General features: G+C 41.0%; 1 protein-coding gene and 1 long non-coding RNA gene across 2 annotated transcripts; both read left to right on the top strand.

The window, feature by feature from the left end:
- The first annotated feature begins 93 nt into the window (after positions 1 to 93).
- Positions 94 to 2,845, top strand: LOC147325050 (uncharacterized). Its single transcript, XR_015130258.1, has 4 exons — positions 94 to 313; positions 417 to 496; positions 1,812 to 2,303; positions 2,591 to 2,845. It is a non-coding gene; the product is annotated as an uncharacterized LOC147325050 (long non-coding RNA).
- Positions 2,846 to 16,364: 13,519 nt separating this feature from the next.
- Positions 16,365 to 21,703, top strand: LOC147325049 (mannose-binding protein C-like). The gene is made up of 6 exons (XM_086302400.1): positions 16,365 to 16,513; positions 16,642 to 16,683; positions 16,841 to 17,021; positions 18,622 to 18,726; positions 20,154 to 20,219; positions 21,046 to 21,703. Exons 3-6 carry the CDS (start codon positions 16,856 to 16,858, stop codon positions 21,426 to 21,428), a joined length of 720 nt encoding a protein of 239 aa, XP_086158526.1. The 5' UTR covers positions 16,365 to 16,513; positions 16,642 to 16,683; positions 16,841 to 16,855; the 3' UTR covers positions 21,429 to 21,703.
- Positions 21,704 to 22,981: the final 1,278 nt, after the last annotated feature.

Below are 22,981 nucleotides of genomic sequence, written 5' to 3'. Positions count from 1 at the left end.
ATTTTGGTGGATCATCTGTCTGCACTATCAGTTTTAAGTAAATTTAAATTGAATACTTTTAAAATAACAGGTTCCTTTTGAAGAAAACATTTGTAAAGCCTGACATTTGTTTGTAATAATGGTCAAAGCTTTTTATAGCATTTTTTCTGTATGTGTAATCTACAGATTAAAAAATAATTCAAGAGAATAACCACTGTAAGCGTTGAATCTGGCTAAACGTGGCCATTGGACTCCAAAACTGATGGATGTAGTTTCATTAAGGGGAGGAGCTAAAGGAGTGAGAATCAGGCTCATCAGTGACATGCTTCTTGAGGTATGATGATTATTTAGACCTTTGGCTTCAGCATGCACTTTGTTGGCAGTCACCCATATAGTTTATACTCATTTCGATACTTTATCTATGTTTTCTTAAATAGGACATGCAATCAAAGTATGGAGAGAAGTACCCATCGACTGAACCTGGGAGAGAGAAGAGGACCTTTTCATGGCGTCTGGTGTAAGTAATTCAGCATCTTGACCATGTAACAAAAATGAAATCCACACTGATCATAGTGTGGATTTTAAAATAGGGCATTTACTTGCTCCTGCAATACTCATTGTAAGTTAAATTTGTAAATATAAATATATATGCACTTTAAGTTAAACCTTGCTCAATAATCACCCCATATCACACCCATATCAATGACCAGTTCAGCACAGGTGTTGGACATTGTAAAATGCTCCTTGGAAAATTCAACTAATGAACATAGCACAAGGTTAAAATTTGGTTATCACATAATTTTCTTACACTGAACGAGAATAAGACCGAAGTCATAGTTTTTGATAGTCACGCTCCGCCAGACCAGTTAGCTGATGCCCTCGCATGTCTTCTCGCAAGCCATCTCTCGCTCACTGTAAGAAACCTCGGAGTATTACTGGAAAGCTCTTTTAAACTAGAGAAACAGGTCTCCATTGTGGTAAAAACAGTTTTTACCAGCTGTGCCAGATATCTAAAGCAAAGCTGTTCCTTCCTCTAAAGGACCTTGAAAAGCTTATCCACGCATTTATCACGTCCAGACTGGACTACTGTAACTCCCTCTACTTGGGCCTCCAACACTCTTCTCTTTACCGGCTTCAGTTAGTTAAAAATGCAGCTGTGCATCTCTTAACAGGTACTAGAATCTATCATCACATCACTCCAATTTTAGCCAACTTATATTGACTCCCTGTTAAATATCATATAGATTTTAAAATTATTTTGTTTACTTTTAAAATTCTAAACAATTTAGCGTCCAGCTATCTATCCAAACGCCTCCATTTTTACAATCCCAATAGAGCAGTAAGATCTTCCAATCAGATGCTCCTAACACAACCTAGGTCTCGACTGAAATCCAGAGGTGACCGGGCCTTTGCAACCATAGCACCTAGACTCTGGAATAACACCCTGTTTATATTCGTACCTCTGTGTCGTCTTTTAAATTGTGCCCTAAAACTTATTTTTTTACTTTGGCTTTTAATTCAAACTAGTTGGCTGTTATCTGGCTTGTTGTGTTGTCACCTATTGTTTCTTGCCCTGTTTTTTCTTAATTGTTTTGTTTTAATTGTCTCATGCTTTTACTCTGTCTGACTGTGAAGCACTTTGGTCAACTTCGTTGTTTTTAATATGTGCTATATATATTTTTTTACTTTGAGTACTTTGAGCTGTATTTGTTTGAAAGCAGCGCATGAAGCAGCCTAGTGGATAATTGCTTGTATATTGGTGAGTTTCTATTATATTTTAGTGTTAATACCATCCATTGATCCATCCATTCGCTTCCGCTTATCCTTTTCAGGGTCGCGGGGGCGCTGGAGCCTATCCCAGCTGTCATAGGGCGAGAGGCAGGGTACACCCTGGACAGGTCGCCAGTCTGTCGCAGGGCAGTGTTAATACCATTTAACAAATTAACATCTCTGAATAACTTTGAATACCTTTAACACCTTCTTGTTTATCTTTAAGCTCTGCATTTATAGGTTCATTATATTTATACAAATTACTTTTAGATATATGGTTAAATGTAATTATTGTGGTCTTTTTGTGGTGCTGACATAAGGCTAAAATTCCAGTTTGAGTGATTTTGAGCTCCATATAACCAGTTTCCTAATGTGGTGAGAGAATTTTACTCTTCAGACTGCAAGTGAATATTTGAACATATACGATCACAGCTGATACTTCTATACATGCTTTAAAGGAGATACTGGACTTGATGAACCACCTGGTTTAGCTGGAATAATTGGACCACATGGAATGACTGAACCATCTGGAAAACGTGCAGACTGCTGAGCAGGTGGTAATCAGTTTTTATCAGATTCATTAGTTTTTAAGTTGCATTTTTTATTTTTACACAATTAAATCATTTTGTATTAATTAAATTAATGGTTGATTTTGTATATGCTAAGCAAAAAACTAAAAAATCCAAAACAACAACAACAACCTCAAAAAGGATTGTTAGGTGACCTTCCTAAAACTGCAAAACCTTATGCATGTCAGGTCTATGCCACGAGCTCATGTGTTAATAAGTGTGTGTGTATCTCTCTATCTATCTGTATATATGTGTGTGTCTGTTTGATCCAGATCTCATTGGTTCCATGGACCAGGACCATCAAACCATTACATCCTTAAAAGAAAGCATATCTAAGATAGAGCTGACTAACTGTCATCAAGAGCAACTAGACATGAATTTTACAGTAGGGGGAACATTTTTATCTGTTTTGAAACATGTTCCAACTCTGGCTTGTTTGGTTTTTAAATGTAAATTATTTTTCAGACATTTATTTAACATTGTAATTTGAACAATAAAGTAAAATGAAAGGATACATCATGTGTGATAGCTAGACAAAACCTTTTTTTCTGCTGTTTTTAACAAAATAAATAAAAGTAGTTCGTTCAGATTTCTTCTCTCTATGCTTCTGTTTTTCAGTTAAACTACAATTTTCAAGATTCAAGAATCAAGATTCAAGAGCTTTATTGTCAATACAGTAGTATACACAGTATACAGTGCATGCTGTTTCACCCTAAGCCCCCCATGGTGCATTTATAAATATATAAAGGATATATCTCCAAGAGATATAAAACTACTAATTAAAAATAAATAACACGCTAAGTTTTAGTAAAAATTAAGGGGGAAAAAGTTACTAATTACTAACTATATAATTCTATACAATACTATAATGGTAACTATACAATATTAACTGTACGATAAACAAAGACAGGACAGGGACAATACAAAGTGGAATGTGCAGTAGGTATTGAATACCAGTTTCAAGTTATTGTCAGGACATTATTGACGAGACATGACAAAGACGTGCAAAATACAAAATGTGCAAATACAATATAATTTAGGTGTGTGTTCAGAACTATGTGACTGAGTGTACAAATAAGCATATTGTTCCCAGGTCCAGTTTGTAGTGGATTTGTGGTAGTTTTTGTTGTTTTTGAGTCTTTTGATGATTATTGTAAGGTGTTTGTAGAGGTGTATGTTTACATCAGTCCTTTTTGTGGTAGTGAGTTGAGGGCTCTGACTGCTTGGGGGAAGAAGCTCTTGCAGTGTCTGGTTGTTATGGTTTTAATGCTGCGAAACCGTCTGTCAGATGGAAGGAGGGAGAACAGTGCATGTGAGGGGACGAAATTGTCCTTCACTATGCTGTTTGCACGTCGAATGATGTGTCTGTCATAGAGTTGGGAGATGGATGTGAGAGGGCTTCCAATGATCGTCTGTGCTGTCCTCACTATCCACTGCAGAGACTTCTTTTCAGCGAGGGTGCAGTTCCCATACCAGATAGCAATGTAGCAGCAGAGGACGGTCTCATTGGTTCCCCGGTAAAATTATGTGAGGGTAGGAGAAGGGAGACTGGCCTTCTTCAATTTCCTAAGAAAGTGAAGACGTTGTTGAGCTTTCTTCATGATGGTGGTGGTGTTAAGGTTCCAGAAGAGATCATCTGATGTGTGCACACCCAGGAACTTCACACTGTTGACCATCTCAACAGCAGATCCGTTGTTGTGCAGTGGGGTGTGGGTCATTGAGCTCTTCCTGAAGTTAACAACCATCTCTTTAGTCTTCTGAACATTTAGAGACAGGTTGTTATTCTGACACCAGTCTACCGGGTGTTGTACCTCCTCTCTGTATTCAAACTCATCGTTGTTGGTGCTAAGACCCACCACTGTTGTGTCATCTGCAAACTTGATGATGTGGTTTGAGCTGTACTGTGCAGTACAGTCATGTGTTAGCAGGGTGAATAGAAGTGGGCTAAGCACACACCCCTGCGGCGATCCTGTGCTCAGTCTGATGACTTTGGAGGTTTTATTTCCTATGAAGACAGACTGGAGCCTGTCAGTTAGGAAGTCCAAGATCCAATTGCAGAGGGAGGTGTTTATTCCTAGTGAGTCCAACTTCTTTACCAGCTCCTGGGGAATGACTGTGTTGAATGCTGAGCTGAAGTCAATAAACAACTTAATAATAAACAACTTTTTGTCGAGATGGGAGAAAGAAAGGTGAAGAGCAGATGAGATGGCATCATCTGTGGATGATGTTATGTTATGTTGGCGATAAGCAAACTGTAGTGGGTCCAGATTCAGTGGAAGCTGAGTTTTCATGTGCCTCAATACCTGCCTCTCAAAGCACTGATGATGGGCGTAAGTGCCACCGGCCGGTAGTCATTGAGGCAGGATACAGTGGACTTCTTTGGCACTGGGATGATTTTTGTGGTTTTGAGGCATGCAGGTACCACAGCTGAGCTCAGTGATGTGTTTAGGATGTCCGTGATTTCCCAACAATGATTTCTCAGCACATGACAGCACAAATGAACTAGCTAATAGATGAGATGCATCCAGAATGGCTCACCAAAAGTCGAAATGTCCCCAGAAAGGACCAGTCCCATGGAACAACCAACAAATGACCTGCCTCAGCATGACATGAAAGCGAATACAAGAAAGTCTATGACACAGTACTTTATACATGCATCCTGGAATGGTTAGAACTGTACAAGATCCACATGACCCAAAACGAATTCAATGGGGACGTGAAAACAACACTAGAGGCAAATGTCAAGCCAGCTGCTCAAATCACCATAAACTGTGGGATTTACCAATGAGATGCTCTGTCCTCACTGCCGCTCTTCATAGGCCTGAACCCTGCAGCCAGATCATTAACAAGACTGAAGGGAGCAAGTATTATTCACCTCCTTTAAAGGGATGACATAATCACTGATCCATAACACCAGGATCTACAGTAATGACATCGGAATGTCATTCAGACTGGAAAAGTATAGCTGAATGGTAACAAATACAAGAAAGGGAGTCAGAAATGAGACGATTGCAGTACCCAAAAGCAACACTAGACACTGAGGATCGCTATGAGTACCTTGGAATCCCACAGGCGAACAGGAACCATGGAAGAGCCATTAGGAAAGCTGCAAATGCAACCAGAGATGATTGATAGGTTTGTAGCTTGAACCCATCCGCTGGAACGTTGAAGACAATATAATTACACAGCAAAGCAAGACACAAGTAGGCAATGTTCTTCATGTTTCTCGTGCACGGGAGAGAACCGGACAAACGCCGTTCCTTCGCTTGACCCCAGTTGCTCTCGCCCGCTCTCCCGTACCACTGTTCTTTTATTGAGGTTACATGAATATGCATAGGTTCATTAACATATGACGTCTACATACACACAAAGAGTACCTTGCCTGTGTGTGTGTGTGTGTGTGTGTGTGTGTGTGTGTGTGTGTGTACTGCTGATCAAAGGGTCAAACATCCTTGGTCAGGAAGAGGGTAGCCTCCCCCTCACCCTAGATAACACGGTGAGGAAGTCCTGCAGTTCATCTAAACAAGGAGCACTTAGACTAGAACAGACGCAACTACATTAATCCTACCATAAAACAATAAGACACGGTACGACCTCTCATGCTCCCAGAGTGCTGTCTAATACACACAAAGTTTGCAGACTATCAAGGATCAAAACCTCTACCAGTCTACAACTAATTACAAAACTCTAAGCATATATAAGTAAATATTTCTAGGCATAAATGACAATCAACAATACAAACTCTAACAATGATCATGTGCTTAGTGAGCACCTCGGGCAGCAGAAACCCAAGAAAGAAGAGGAGCAAGAAGAGAAACTACAATGGAAGGACAGAATGCTGCACGATGTGTCCCACCAGGAGATAGAAGAAGTGATTGATATCGAGCAATCCTACCAATGGCTGAAGAAAGCTGGACTGAAAGACAGAATAGAAAAAACCTTCATTATCCCACGGATTAGAAATTTGGGTGTTACACAGCTCTTATAGCAAGGTAGATCTAAACAAAAGTAGTCCCATATACATAAGCAACTGAAATTCGAACAGATAAAAAATGTACTGAGATATATATAGAATGTACAGGGATATGTATAAAATGTACCGAGACAGCACAGAGGACCTAGTCATGCCAGCAAAGGAACAAGCTCTAAGCACAAGATCAATAAAAGCTGGGGTCTATCACATCTGGCAAGACCCCAGGTGCAGGCGGTGTAACGATGCCCCTGAGACAATCCATTACCAGAGATGGGCAGTAACGCGTTACTGTAATCTGAATACTTTTTTCAAGTAACGAGTAAAGTAAGGGATTTCTATTGCAAAAACGGTAATTAGATTACCGTTACTTTCCCGTAGGAACGCTGCGTTACTGCGTTACTAAAACCGTGATTTTTTGCGAGAATGTCTCACGACAGTGACGTAAGCGGGTGCGCCGTTAGTGACAACACCTGTGTGCAGATCAACAATGGATCACATATCGATTGTGGGAGAGAGTATGAGCGTGTAGCGTTTAAAGCGTGGAAGTACTGACCTTACTTTGAGTTTGATTCCATAAAAAGTGACAAAAACATTAGCGTCCACCATGCGTGGGAAGAAAACTTCTTTTTACAGCGAAAAAAACCCCCTAAACTTCCAAGCAAGCACCGAGTGCGCAATGACGTAATGGGAAACTTCAACTGACCGCGGCACACCTGCACCAGGGTAAACCTCCGCCTACCGCAGTCCTGCTTTACAGGTGAAAATAGAGCAACAGGACCGCTGAGTCTTTGACTTTATTTATTTTCTGCTGTGTTTTACTTGCATCTATTTGAAAGAGTGAGTGTAAACACAAAAAATATTTTATTTTATGTGCTGGAATGTGTAGAAAATAGGTTTAAATGTTAAACTAATTTATTCAAGTCAGAGAATGTTGCATATAATTAAATTTTTGCTTGATGCATAAAGTTAAAAGATTAAAACTGATAAAACAAGTGAAAAAAAGAGACTTTTCCATTTGATTACATTTTGTATGATGGATTATGCAGAAAAAGTAGAATTGGGCTGAAAAATCTATCGCTTTATCACCTCTTCAGGTTGTAAATCGTGTTTTTAAAAAGTAACTAAGTAACTAAGTAATTAATTACTTTTGAAAATAAGTAATCAGTAAAGTAACGGGATTACTTTTTTGGGGAAGTAATCAGTAATTAGTTACTGATTACTTTTTTCAAGTAAATTGACCAACACTGTCCATTACATGCTAGAAGGCCACGCATACAGATAATGCCACAACCAAGTAGCTGGCATAGTATGCAGGCCTCTGTTCAGACCATACCCCACTGCAATGGCTCCATTGCATGAAGGATGTGAATGCTCAGATCAATCAATCAATCGATTTTATTTATATAGCACTTTTAAAAACAACAACTGTTGACCAAAGTACTTTACAATAAAATAATCAGATACAATTTAAAAGGAAAGTAAAATGAAAGATAAGAAAATAATACGAATAAAATAATGACAGACTCATACAGAATTAAAAGCCAAAGAGTAAAAATGGGTCTTTAAACTTTAAACTTAAATTTTAAAAGTATCCAGTGTTGGAGAGGTCCTGATATGTAAAGGCAGTTTATTCCACAGTTTCAGAGCAGTCACAGCAAAAGCCCGATCTCTTCTGTGTTTTAATCTAGACCTAGGGACAACTGAAAGCATTTGGTCTGCAGACCTCAACGATCTCGCCGGAGTACACCAATTTAAAAGATCAGAAAGATATCCAAGTCCAAGTTCCAAGTCCAAGTTCAACTTTATTGTCACTTCAACCATATACAGTTTAAAAATACACAGTGAGGCGAAACAACGTTCCTCCAGGAACCAAGGTGCTACAAGACAAGTTAGTGCAAAAAAAATAATAATATATAATATATCTAGTAATAATATTGTGCAAAAGAGCATTTACAGGTTGGTGTGTGCGATGGTTTGGTGGTGTAGGTCAGTGTGTTTGCGCTTTGTGTTGGTTAGTCAGTCCAGTCTCAATGTTTTGAGGTATTTGAGTTAAGCTGAGTGATAATGTTAGTGTATGTGTGTGTGTGCGTGTTTATCAGTCAGTCCCTTTTTGCTGAGGAGACGGATGGCTTGTGGAAAAAAGCTGTTGCACAGTCTGGATGTGCGTGCCCGAATGCTTCGGTACCTTTTTCCAGATGGCAGGAGTGTAAAGAGTGTGTGAGAGGGGTGTGTCCGATCAGCCACAATGCTGGTGGCTTTGCGAATGCAGCGTGTGGTGTAGATGTCCTCAATAGAGGGTAGAGAGACCCCGATGATCTTCTCTGCTGTTCCCACTATCCGCTGTAGGGTCTTGCGGTCTGATATGGCACAGCTCCCAAACCAGACAGTGATGCAGCCGCTCAGGATGCTCTCAATAGTTCCTCTATAGAAGGTGGTCAGGATCGGTGGTGGAAGCCGGGCCTTTCTCAGTCTTCTCAGAAAGAAGAGACGCTGTTGGGCTTTCTTGTGCAGGGAGCTGGTGTTGAGGGACCAGCCGAGGTCCTTCTCCAGGTGTACACCCAGGAATTTGGTGCTGTCAACGATCTCCACAGAGGAGCCGTTGATGCTCAGCGGTGAGTGGTCGCCTCGTGTCCTCCTAAAGTCAACAACCATCTCTTTTGTCTTGTCAACATTCAGAGACAGGTTGTTGTCCTTACACCAGTCCGTTAGTCTCTGCACTTCCTCTCTGTATGCTGACTCGTCGTTCTTGCTAATGAGACCCACCACGGTCGTGTCATCAGCGAATTTAATGATGTGATTTGAACTGTGTGTTGCTACACAGTCATGAGTCAGCAGTGTGAACAGCAGAGGACTGAGCACACAGCCTTGTGGGGCCCCAGTGCTCAGTGTGGTGGTGCTGGAGGTGCAGTTCCCGATCCGTACTGACTGAGGCCTTCCGGTCAGAAAGTCCAGGATCCAGTTGCAGAGGGAGGTGTTCAGGCCTAACAGGCTCAGCTTTCCGATCAGTTGTTGGGGGATGATCGTGTTAAATGCTGAGCTGAAATCTATGTACAGCATTCGGACGTGTGAGTCCTTCTTGTCCAAGTGTGTCAGGGCAAGATGGAGTGCAGTGGAGATGGCGTCGTCCGTTGAGCGGTTATGGCGGTATGCAAATTGCATTGGGTCCAGTGAGGGGGGCAGTAGGGTCTTGATGTGTCTCATGACGAGCCGTTCGAAGCACTTCATGATGGTGGGTGTAAGTGCGATAGGGCGGTAGTCATTGAGACAGGACACAGAAGACTTCTTGGGCACGGGGACGATGGTGGTGGCCTTGAAGCATATAGGAGTTAGTCCATGCAATGTTTTAAAAACAAGTGTCAAGATCTTAAAATCAATTCGAAAATTTACTGGCAGCCAGTGTAGCGAGGCAAGTATAGGGGATATGTGCTCTCACTTCCGCTTGCCAGTCAGAAGCCTTGCCGCAGCATTTTGAACCAGCTGTATTTGGCCAATAGATGACGAAGTAAAACCAGAGTAGAGGCTGTTGCAGAAGTTGAGGCGAGATGAAATAAAGACATGCTTTCTCAAAGTCTCTGAAGGCTTCACCTTTGCAAGTAAGCGGAGGTGAAAGAAGCTGGTCTTGATCACATTATTTATCTGTTTATCGAATGTCAAATTACTATCAAAAATCACACCTAAATTCCTTGCAAACAGTTTTTTTTTATAATTTTCTAAGGGGCGAAGGTTGTAATGGTCACTAGGGCTGAAGACAATGATCTCAGTTTTCTGTTCATTTAGATTGAGAAAATTTAAAGCTATCCATGCCTTAACGTCTTCCAGACAATCGAACAGTGTCTTCAGAGGGTTAGCAGATTTGCGTTTCAGTGGGAGGTAGATCTGTAAATCATCTGCATAACAGTGAAACGAGATACCATATTTTTCAGAAATAGCGCCCAAAGGAAGCATGCAAATTGAGAAGAGAACCGGGCCAAGAATAGATCTCTGAGGGACCCCACAAAAGTGCGAGGTCCTTGGGGATAATGTGTCAGAGAAGGATCAATTAGATAGGTAAGATTTAAACCATTGCAATGTAGTCCCTTTAATACCAGCATATTGTTCCAGTCGAGAGATAAGAATCCTATGATCCACCGTATCAAAAGCAGCACTGAGATCTAGTAATATTAAAATGGCAGAATCCCCCAAGTCTGTAAAAGTTCAAAGGTCATTAGAAACTTTTAAAAGAGCAGTTTCAGTGCTATGATGCGTTTTAAAACCAGACTGGAATACTTCACCAATGCCGTGATAATCTAAAAAGGTCTGGAGCTGGAGGAGGACAACTTTCTCCAGAACTTTTGACGGAAAAGGCAATTTGGAGATTGGTCTATAATTTGATAGAAAAGTTGGGTCCAGGTTCTGCTTTTTAAGGATAGGTTCCACCACTGCATGTTTAAAGTCAGGGGGAACAGACCCAGACTGAAGACTGCTGTTTACAATGGAATGCAAACGCATACCAACCGTGTCAAACACATCTTTTAGCAATCTAGGTGAAATGATATCCAAGGAACATTTTGAGGGTTTCAAGTTATTAACTATTTCATTAAGTAATGAAAAGGACACTGGCTGAAAATAATCAAAAGAGGCAAAAGTTGGAGAGTGAATATATGGGTCAAAAGTAGGAAGAATAATGTGAGACCTGATATCTACAATTTTGTTAACGAAGAATTTCAGAAGATTTTCGCTGCCAAATAAAATATGAGGTTGATGATAATTATTGGACACAATCTTAGAAAAATACATTGTTTTTGCTGCTTTAACGGCTTTCTGGTAATTTGACAAGGGTTCTCTGAGTCTCAAATGATACCTGTAATCAGTGTTTTTTCCACGTTCGTTCTGTTTTCCTGCAGACTTGTCTATGTTTTCTTGTATCATTATTCAACTATGGTTGAGTTTTGGGTTTTAGATACCTAGTGGTGAAAGGAGCAATAGAATCAAGTACTTCCAAACAAGTTGGGTTAAAAAGCGAGAGTAGGCTGTCAATAGTTAAATGGGTGGGCCTATTTGCAAGTAATGCAAGTAATGAAAATATTATATAATTCCCCAACAGCTTGTGTCAGAACAAATGACCAGACATCCTCCAGCTTCTGTCTCTTGAGGGGCACCAGGCAGGGATGCCCACTCTCCCCTTCACTGTTTGCAATTTTTATTGAACCACTAGCAGCAGCAATTAGACAGAATTCAGTAATTAAGGGCATAAAATGCAAGAACGTGGAACATAAAATCAGCCTTTATGCGGATGATGTGTTAATCTTTCTCCAAAATTCACAAACCAATATCTCTGGGGTGATTGAATTGATAAACTCTTTTGCAAGAATATCAGATTACTCAATTAACTGGTCCAAATCTACAGTCCTACCGATTAATTGCTCCCTCCATAATTCCTCTTCTACACCACTGCAATCGGGAAATATAAAATATTTAGGTATTAATGTTTCTCCCAAGCTTGCAGATCTAACTAAATTAAACCATATCCCACTTTTAAAGAAGGTAGAAGATGATCTGGCTAGGTGGAAATGTCTACCCATATCACTCATGGGAAGGGTTGCCGCTATAAAAATGATGGTCTTACCAAAAATAAATTATTTATTCTCAATGATCCCAACTAAACCGCCACAAGATTGGTTCAGATCTCTAGATTCATGTATGTCCAAATTCCTTTGGAAAAATAAACCCCCACGTATAAGCTTAAAAACACTACAAAAGACCAAGGATAAAGGAGGACTAGAACTGCCTAACTTTCAGCACTACTTCTTAGCCAACAGGCTTCAGTTTATCTCAGGATGGCTAAAACATACCCTCTTAGATGAACCTTGGCTAGATGTAGAACAAGCACTTTGCAATAATCTAGAGATCTCAGACCTACCATTTATCAGCTCAAACATCCAACGACATGAATGCTTTATTACATAGAGTGCACTATACAGGTCATCGGATGTTCAAGATGGGCTTTACGTCTACCAACAACTGCTCACACTGCCAAACCAATTCACCAGACAATTATATCCACGCTCTTTGGTTCTGTCCACCAGTTCAGAAGTTTTGGCGCGAGATGTGTGAAGACTTATCAAAGTGTCTGAAATGTAACATTCCAACTTCCCCCTTAGTGTGTTTGTTGGGCAGCTTAGATAATGTCACTTCAGAAAAGAATATAGTCCATATGGTTTTCACTGCCCTATGCATAGCCAAGAAAACAGTCCTCATGAACTGGAAAAATAAAAATAATCTTAATTCTAACCAATATAGAAATTATCTATTAGATTACATTAGTCTTGATACAGCCTCTGTCACCACACCAGATCAATTGCTCTGGGCTTCATTGATCAGCTCCATCACCTAGTGGGGGTGGGGGGTCATAGTTTGGTCCCGCCTTCACTGTTGTGATTGGTGTGGGGGTAGGGACAGGCCTAGGGCGTCGGTGGGTTCCCCAGAGGCATCTTCCTTGGGGGGCTCAATCCGGGGTAGCGGTCATGTCCGGTTAGGGGCTCTGTTGGCTCTCGGGTGACTGTTTCCTCGTGGCTGCGTGCAGCGGGGCTAGGGGAGGGTCTGTGCTGACGGACGTGGGTTACTGACCTGGTAGCCTGGCTGCCCCTGGGTGGGTCCGGGATGGGCGTGAGGTTCTGGGCTGGGGCCTTGGCCGGGCCTCAGGGGCTTGGGTCCTGGTTGGTGTGTTGCCGGGGTTGTGGGCGGGTGGGTGCATGGGGGCTCAGCCCTGGCGCAGGGCGACGGTGCGTCGAGCCACCTGGGGGGCTCTTCAACTGGTGGGGGAGATTGTCACATCTTGCAGGAGCTTTCCGCTCTTCAGGAACTCTCTCTGCAGGAGGGGGAGATACAGGAGAGGAGGAGGAAGATCTCAGCCTGGGCATCTATTGTCTTATGTAGTCTGGAAGATAAGTGGATGGTGGGGTGGGTGCAGTTTTCTCTTTGGTGGGGTTGGGTGGACTGTCCCGGGCTCTGTGGGGCTGGGAGGCGCTGCTGCACTGGGCCCCGGTCTGGATGGGCCTGGGCCCCCTTTCCCTGGCGGGTCGCGGAGTATGGGGGTGCCTACTGGGGTCAGCGGGGGAGCTGGCCCCAGGGAGGGGTCACTTGCCCCTCCCTTCCTTCCCTCCCCATCTCCAGCTGCCTCCCTCTTCCTCTTCCCGCTCCACCACAACCACCCACACATGCAGGGCCTTGGAGTAGGGGTATGTCACCAGGGTGCAGAGGAGGCTACCCCCCCCCCCCCCCCCCCCCCCGCCTCTGTCCCCTTCTGGCTGCCTCTGCCTCAATTTTATCCCACAACTTAGACATTCACATTGCTCACACTCTCATTACACATACATATAGGATCTTGGGGGAGGGCACGACACACGGAATCCAAATTACCATCAGGGTGTACACCTCACCCCTGGCGTCGTTGCCCACCTCTCAATTTTAAATACACGTAGACATTGAGGGCTAGCAGGAGGGACTATGCGCTTACCTGCTGCTCCTTGGCAGGTAGCTCCATGCCCTCCTGGGTTTTAAATGCACCTTAGAACACACATGCATCAACACTACAATGAGCGGGTGGAGGGAGGTTTGGAGTCTTCTCTCACCCCCGTTCTCTGCGGCCCGCTGGAGCAGGGGGGCTAGGAGGAGGAGATGGCCGTCCGGCTGCGGTCTGGGGTGTGGGGCCTCCCTGCTGCTGCGGAGTCGGGGCGGTCTGCCTCTCCCCACCGCAGGGAAAAGGGTAACACCACCTGGGTCTGGGTGCAGTTCCCCCCTCCAGGGGCAAGGGTACCTAGACCTGGTTCGTAGAGTACGCTTGGGGAGTGTGATTGTGTGTACAGCGTCTCTTTATGTCTGTCTCCATGTTGGTTGAGTGTGGAGCAAGTGCATATGAGAGCATGAGGGTGGGAATGGATGTTTGTATCTGTGTGCGCCTGTATGTCTGTGTCTATATGTCAGGTTGGGTATCAGACGCCACCTCTCTGGGGACATCTCAGGCCCTCCAAGGTTTAGAGGCCTATCTCCCCCCACCACCACTTCCCCACCACCACAGCTAAAGTCACCCAAGGTGAGCCACGTTTCAGTCACCAGGAGAAAGTCCAAATTGCGAGCGGTGAAAAAGTCATTCAGGATGACTTTTTAGCCAACGACCTGGCGTTAACCAGGGCCAGTTTAGCTAATGTAGTATTCACCGTGGGCTCGAATGATCGATCCAGAGGGCGAAGATTCTGGTAATCCACTTCACCCCTGCGAAGACGTGGGGAAGGATACCGTGGAAGCTGGATATTTTCCCTGGAATGCTGGATATCTTCTCTGGAATGCTCCCTGGAATCGGGAACGGGTGCCGATTCCAGGAGATGAACAACTTGATGTCCGAGGCTGCCGTGTAAGTAGCGACACAGTTTCTGAGTTTTACCAGTATTCCACCCCGTTTCCCTCGCCTTCTGTAGGATTTCTTCCTGAGGGGAAGGCTAGGTGGATAACGGCAGAGAAACAGTGGTACGGTTTCTACCACAGGTGGGACTCGGTAATCCTCACCTCCTGGGGCCATATGATACTGCCCATCAACAGTGGCTCGGATGGTTAATAGCGATTGGAAATCATACACCAAAAGAGTAAAGACATTGTTGAGAAAAACAGATATAAGCAGGGTTAGTAGAATCAAAACAGGTAACAGCTGATGGCAAGCCACACACACAGACACCATCTTGAATCCCCACTGGGATCTACTTAATCACCCAGTGGTATCTCGCTCTCCAGTCTTTTCATTTCAAGGTGGTCATGGCTGATTTCCTCTCCCTCTCGTGGGTGGTAGGGTCGCCCGGATGGCTCTCTGGCCTTAGTTGGGTGCTGGAGGTATGTGGCAGGGGTGTGGTCTGCAGCTCTGCTGCAAAGGACTGGTAGGGCAGTGTGTCCGGTGAGCAGTGCCAGAAGGGTGGCAGACCAGCTGGGACTGGTTGGTGTGATCAGTCGTGCTATTTCAGTTACCAGCTGCGACAGGAGAGAAAAAGGCTGCACCATGAACATGTCAGCTGAAAGCTGATCAGAATTATTTAAAAAGTTGCAAATAAAATGTAACCAGCCTGTTAACAGTGTGTACTTCCGGGTCCTTTGTGTCACAGACACCAACTGTCTATCATCTATAATCCAGTTTTGAGATCCCTTCTCAGGTGCCTTAATGCCCACTCACATCTTGTGTCAGTTGATCTCAGTAAGTCACATGATAGGGTGAGGCAAGGTTTCACAGTGGTTTCAACTGAAAACTCTGGTAATAATGACCCACACTCTTTTTCAAACCTTGGCACACGTGATGAGGAACATGATCAATAATGGCTCAACAACCTTCTTGAAGGAAAACTCCCACTAGTGCTTAAAATCCTGGGAGTCTCCACCATTTGGTCTCAGACTTAATGAAGCTTCTTGGATGAGAGACAAAATGTCTTCAAGAAATTTAAAACAGTCGCATGGTTTTTCTTTCCAAGCTCCTCAGATTACCATGACCTGAACCTATACAGTTATGTAAAATACATGTTTCATCAAAGATAAGTCTGTGTTCTTTGTGGTTTAATATAATAAAATAGTAAAGTTTGAACTACAATTTGTTTTATGATACACATATTTGTCTTTCTCAGAGTGTTTTAGCTAAAAAGAGGCAGGCTTTGGGCCTCATGCTCCCCCTCTTTTCTGTGTCCAACACAGAATACACACAAAATACTCACCTGGTTTTTATTTCCTCTCCAAAGAGTGTCAGATATTTTTGACTTTGGGTTCTGAAATTGTTTTAAAGCTGTACATGAAGCAGCACAACTAGACGATAACTACTTACGTATAATGGTGAGTTTCTATTTTATTTTCATTTTAATACAATTTGACACTAACATAACTGAATAACTTTGCAATTTACATTTATAAAAATTCAGTTTAAAAAAATTACATCATCTGCATCTGGCTATCCTTTCTAATAACTGTGAAATTACTGCTTGATCATATTTACTAAATGTCAATTGGAATTATGATCAGAACACTAACATAAACTGTAAATAAGAAAATCTTTCACCAATACCGAACCAACATTACTGATCAGATTCTATTTATCTTTAATCTAAACCCTGCTATATTTCAGATCTAGGAATGCAGGCCTTTTGATTATTCATGTTTGACTGATCACAGTGGTTTGCCTTTTGTGAGTGGAAGGAAAAGCTTTTAAAAGGCATCGGTTGTAAGTGAACTCTCGATTATGACACCAGAGGCAGACTCTGTTTTTTTTCACCTGTCTCTCATTATAGCTGGGCTGGATGTCTTATATATCTGACTTTGACTTTTTTCTTTGCCACTTCTGTTTGGAAGCTGCAAAGAAGGATCACATCCATATCATTCGTCATTTAAACTGTGAGTATTTGTCTCTAAAAAGTACAGTTTTTTCTATTCAGCTGACAACCTGCAACCAAACAAACTGTTATTTTTCTTTGATTTCATTTATTTAAATTATCATAAAAATTGAAGAAGATTTTCATTAGAAAATAATTTCCAATATGTCACATTTCAGAGTTGCATAAAGAAGATGAAGCCATTTGTTTTTGTCATAACCTTCTGCCTCATGGCTCCTGTGGGCTACAGTCAGCTTTTTGGTCCTCCTGGTCCTAAAGGCCCACCTGGGTCACCTGGAGAACCCGGGGCATATGGAGAACCTGGAAAACAAGGACAGAAAGGCTTGAAAGGAGAACCTGGTGAGTGTGATAAACATCCCCCCAAATACACTCTCAGGGAGGGTTATTTTTAACCCCATAATGCCAAGTGTATTGTACAGGACTTTTTATAGGTTTTTAAAAATTTTACATTATCAGTATGATTCTTTTCCACCAAAAAACCTAAATAAACTGCACAATACATTTTCAAGCAATGATCTGGTTTTTTTTTTGTTTGTTTTTTAAATTCCAAATGCAGTAAGTTGCGGTAAGCAGTAGTTCAACAAATACTTCAATTAAAAAACAAACAGATTTTCCTGGAAATTACTTCATGGTCTAACATATTTGTGCCTCACATGGTTCTGGGTATTTGACCCAGTGGTTTTTTGATTTTGGACTGTTGAATGTTGTTTTGAGGTTTATGTGATTTCTTTATAGTTCTACATTGTTTAGTCTTTTGTGTCTAGTATTTCCCAGTGCTTCCTATTTTAATTATTTATGCGTTTAGTTCTTAGTTCTTTGTTCGCTTTTGAGCCCAGGTTTTCTTAGTCTAGCATCTGTGTGTCTTCCCCAGTGTCCCGTGTATGTTGTCGGTCTTGCTTCCATGTTTATTCACCTTCTTTCTCCACAGTTGAGTCCCCGTGTCTCTTTGGTCCCTCTGTGCCCTGTCTCTGTAGTTTGCCTTGTTTACCCTGTCAGTCATGTCTCCATGTAATTTTCCCTTGTCTACGTCAAGTTTGTGTGTCTCAGTCTCCATGTCAGTGTTAGTTTCCTAGTTTATTGCTATAGTCACTTGTGTTGTGTATGTTATGTATGTAGGTTTCTTTCAGTTAGATTCTGTTGTCATGTGTGCCCCAGGTGTGTTCGAACTGGAGATAAGATAATGTGGACTCAAACGCAGACACAGATGCAAGAGAACTTTTAAACTGAAAGCCAGCCTTTATTAGAGGCTCTACAAAAGACTGCAAAACAACTAATGAAGGGAAGAACTAAAAATGCTATAAAAACCTAAACTGGGTGAAGCTAAATATAATAACATGGGAAGCCTCAAAAACATTACAAAAAACAGACTTCTAATAATAAACAACACAAAACACTGGGTCACCGAGCCAGGACCGTGACAGTAAGTGGTGATGTGTTCGGATTTGAATTTGGCCCACGTTCTGGATCAATATATCTACAATATATTTGGGAAAAAGTAAGCCCTCATAACTTCCTTAGCGTAAGAGCTACACTGGTTTGAAAAAGTGTTTGCCGCGTTCCTGATTTCATATTTTTTTTGTATGTTTGTCACACTTAAATGTTCCTGATCATCAAACAAATTTGAATATTAGACTAAGATAAAACAAGTAAATACAAAATGCAGTTTCTTAATAAAGGGGTTTATTATTAAGGGGGAAAAAATCCTTGTAACGTTTGATCACATAGTTTGAATCAAGACTTACAAATTTAAGTACAATATTGGCAACATTTAACAATTTGACTCCAACATGGATTTTTTCACATTGTTGTGTTGTGTACATGATCATTTTCCCCACCTTATATGGACGACATTTATAAACAACAACAGGGTAAAGTTTTTTTCTCTGGAAAACCAGAAACCGGAAACATCTTATTTGATGTGTTTATATCTTCACTTTAGGGGCTAGAGGGCCTCTAGGACCACGTGGATTTCCAGGACCTAATGGACCAAGGGGAAAACCTGGACTGCCTGGCCTACCTGGAACTATTATAATGTGTGGACGAGGTTAGAACATAAGAATAACTTTATTGATCCCAGAGGGAACTTCACAGACACACACTTTAATAGTGGCTCTATGGTGTTGTGGTTTATACATTTACCTAACAAGTCATATCTGAATTCAATCCTGTGAAACTTAAAACCCTTTGGGGTTGTGTCAGGGAGGGCATCTAAGGCAAAAACATGCAGGGCTACCTACTGTGTTGACAACTTGTGAATAAGGGAACAACTAATAGCAGTTTAACCATAAATATACAACACACGAAAACTACATTCCCATAAAATATGCTCTTTTAAGTTTCTAGTGAAAACCAAAAATCTTAAAAACAAAGAAGGTTGGTGGTGTTTGTCTTCACTCCATTTTGAGACCATTTTTTCTCCTTATATTTGATCTTTCTTTTGTTTTAGTTTTAATTTTACTTTCTCAGTTTTTCTCTAGGTTTGGTCTCTAAACTTAATTGGTTAGGTTTCTGAAAGGATAATGGTTTTGGGAGTTGAATCACAATTCACTATGGTTTAGCTTATTAGGGAAGTCAAGGTCCCATCTAATACAAAGTATGTCTGGTAAACCTGTCAGGGCTGCAGCTCCCACACATCCCACAAAGAGGACTCAAAATGCAGGCACTTACTGAGTTGTGAGGGAGGTTTATTGCAAAAGGCAAACACAAAGACGGCATTACAAAAACAGAACTAAGGGTAATCTAAGTGTGAAGTGCCAGTGTGTGAATGTGTGTGTGAATGGATGAATGACTGAATGTAGTGTGAAGCGCTTTGGGGTCCTTAGGGACTAGAAAAGCGCTATACAAATGCAGGCCATTTACCATAAACTGGGAGAAACGTAATTTAACAGCAATCCTGAACACGAAGGGGGACAGCAGGGAGAGGACACAGTGGATTCACAGACAGTTTTCCAGGAGACGAACACAGACGGACCAGTCATGAGTACATGAGTTTACACAACATAAAAACACACAGAGGGACACTGGGAAATCACACATACACAGGTGGGAGACACAGCTGGACCTGATTAACCTGACGAGACAGAGGAAAGACTAACACCAGGGACCAACAGAGGGAGCACCAACCCAGAATCCCAGCACCAGAACACAAATAATCCCAAAGCTAGAAGATCACAAATGATAATAATAATAATAATAATAATAATAATAATAATAATAATAATAATAATAATAATAATAATAATACACCAAACCCAAAATCACTGAGTCCCGGGACTCCATGACAAAACCTTTATGCAGACAAAACTTTTAGTATATACTGAACCAGGTTTAGCACCAGATGCATTGTATTGTGAGATGTCCCTTATGTTTTCATAATTATTTTACAGTTTTGAGAGACGTGGAAAAAGACAGATAACTAAATATGCAAATGAATAAATACACACTTTGTTAACTCTAATGTGTTTTGTCCAGATCCTATTGGCTCTTTTCAAAGCGACACTGAAAAGCTAATGAAGAGAATTGCCAAGTTTAAACTTGGTAAGTATCTTATCCATATTCATTTGTTTCAAATACATAACTGCTATTTTATAGCATAACAGACAGCTGTTATTTCTTTCTGCTGTATTTTAAATTTGATGGTATATCTCTGTTCTGGGGAGTTTGGCATCACTATTACATACACAGGACTCTTCAATGGAGAAAACTGTATTAAGACCACCCCCACCTACAATTTAAAGCAAACCAGACATAAGTAACAATAGTCAAGATGTTGTTGTCAGCCACAGAAGGGACTGGTGTGGTAGTGGGTTGCAAAGTAGCTTGCAGATGACCAGCAGCTGTAGTCAGGACTCAAATTGATGCCTATTTGTATTATTTTGTTCAGATTAACGCAAAGATTTGCTGTCACTGAATGAAGCTAAGAGGTCACATCACTATTGTAATCAATAATAGTATAATAAACAGCATTCTTTAAATTGATAAAGAAAAGACTACATAGTCAGTTTTTAATTTTATTTTATTAAAATACCACCAGTTTGCAACAATAATAACCTGAAGTCAACACTGTAAAAACTATATTGATAAACAGTAACAAAATAATTTTCCAATGCCAATGCAGTAGCTGTAAAGAACATATTATTGATTAACATTAATAAAATTCTCATATTTAGAGGTTTTACTTCAAAATCCAAGTTTCTTTTTTGAGACAATTCATGGTATATTAGTAAAATAAAATTTAACTGAATAAGAATCTTTAGATAAGCTTTAGAAAAGGCAACAATTATTTTGCCAGAAAACATATCCTTAAGATTGCCTACAAGTAAATGTCTTTTTTCTAATTTTACTTTTCTGTGCTTTTTTTCAGCTGTAAACTATGATTTTGTCCAAATAGTTGATCAAAAATACTTTGTCTCCAACAAGCACAGAGGCAGTTTCTCAGAGGCTGTAGTGTTTTGCAGCCAACGTGGTTTAGAGCTGGCGTTGCCACAGAACGCGGAGGAGAACAACGCACTGACTCAAGTTCATGGCAAATTCAGAGCCAAAGCCTGGATCAATGTGAACAATAAAAAAGCTGAGGGGGAGTTTAAAACTGACATGAAAAATCAACCTTTGACCTTTAAAAATTGGGGAGAAGGGCAGCCAGACAAATCCATTGAGGATACAGGCTGCACAATGCTGTCAGAAAACGGTTCCTGGCAAGTGACACATGAATGTTCTCTCAATGTCCACATCATTTGTCAGTTATAGAAATGTCTCATGAGAAGAACTGCAAAAAACTCCCAAAACAAACAAACACAAATCCCACATTTATGTGTATATGTGTATTTTCAGCTTTGCATGCTTAATCTAACTCTGTTTCAGCCTTCTTGTGTGTGATGGCAACTAAAGATTATGTAATGCCAAAAGTGAGAAAGCAATGAAAAAAGATCAAAATGATCCTTATGTTCCTTATTCAGACATGATACCTTTTATGTTTAATTTACATCAGTTCATCTAAATCATCTGTTAATTACGGAAGAGGATTAGGGCCACTGGAAAAAAACAAACAATTCTGACTTTAATCTCAGAATTCTGAGATTAAAGTCAGAATTCTGAGAAAAAAGTCAGAATTCTGAGAAAAAAGTCAGAATTCTGACTTTAATCTCAGAATTCTGACTTTTTTTTTTTCTGAGATTAAAGTCAGAATTCTGACTTTTTTCTCAGAATTCTGACTTTAATCTCAGAATTCTGACTTTTTTCTCAGAATTCTGAAAAAAGTCAGAATTCTGACTTTTTTCTCAGAATTCTGACTTTTTTTTCAGAATTCTGACTTTTTTCTCAGAATTCTGACTTTAATCTCAGAATTCTGACTTTAAAGTCAGAATTCTTTCCTTTTTTTTTTCCAGTGGCCCTAATCCTCTTCCGTAGTTAATGCAGGGTGTCTTTACATTAGAAAAACTACTTCATGGGCTAAATTTTTCAGCTTTTGTTTTACAAAATATTTCCTTTTGCCTAAGCATATTCATAAATACACTACATTGCTAAAAGTATTCCCTCACCCATCCAAATCACTGGATCAATCACTTCCATGGCAACAAGTGTATAAAGTCAGACAGCTAGGCTGTAGACTGCTTATACAAACAATTATGAAAGAATGGGTTGCTCTCAGGAGCTCAGTGACTTCCGGTGAGGTATCATGATAGAATATTACCTAACTAAATATTCCACAGTCAACTGTTAATGGTATTGTAACAAAGAAGAAGTATTTGCAATGACAGCAACTCAGAGTCAATTGCTACAGACCTCCAAACTTCATGTGGCCTTCAGATTAGCTCAAGATCAGTATGTAGAGAGCTTCATGGAATGGGTTTCCATGCCTGAGCAGTGCATCCTTACATCACCAAGCACAATGCAAAGTGTCGGATGCGTCGGATGCTGTTGTGTAAAGCCTGCTGCTACTGGACTGTAGACCAGTGGAGACATTTTCTCTAGAGTGACAAATCATGCTTCTCCATCTGATGGGTGGGAGAGTCTGGGTTTGGCAGATGCCAAGACAATGGCATTTGTCTGACTGCATTGTGCAAAGTGTAAATTTGGTGGAGGAGGGATTACAGTGCAAGGTCGTTTTTTAGGAGATGTACTCGGACCCATGGGTATGCCCAATGACAGAATGCAACTTTTACAGGGAGTGCAGAATTATTAGGCAAGTTGTATTTTTGAGGAATAATGTTATTATTGAACAACAACCATGTTCTCAATGAACCCAAAAAACTCATTAATATCAAAGCTGAATGTTTTTGGAAGTAGTTTTTAGTTTGTTT

Source organism: Aulonocara sp. 'chitande type north' Nkhata Bay, linkage group LG7 (genome assembly GCF_057382095.1).
Source record: "Aulonocara sp. 'chitande type north' Nkhata Bay isolate Kocher_YH1m ecotype deep benthic linkage group LG7, A_spYH_male_GT1.1, whole genome shotgun sequence".
In the NCBI taxonomy this organism is placed as follows: domain Eukaryota; kingdom Metazoa; phylum Chordata; class Actinopteri; order Cichliformes; family Cichlidae; genus Aulonocara; species Aulonocara sp. 'chitande type north' Nkhata Bay.
Note: the sequence above shows the minus strand (reverse complement) of the source record. Positions and strands in the feature narration are given on the sequence as shown.

Coding starts and splice junctions, on each gene's coding strand:
- LOC147325049 (XM_086302400.1), top strand. CDS start 16,856: ATGAAGCCATTTGTTTTTGTCATAACCTTCTGCCTCATGGCTCCTGTG. Junction 17,022..18,621: donor AGGCTTGAAAGGAGAACCTG/GTGAGTGTGATA, acceptor TCTTCACTTTAG/GGGCTAGAGGGCCTCTAGGA. Junction 18,727..20,153: donor TATTATAATGTGTGGACGAG/GTTAGAACATAA, acceptor TGTTTTGTCCAG/ATCCTATTGGCTCTTTTCAA.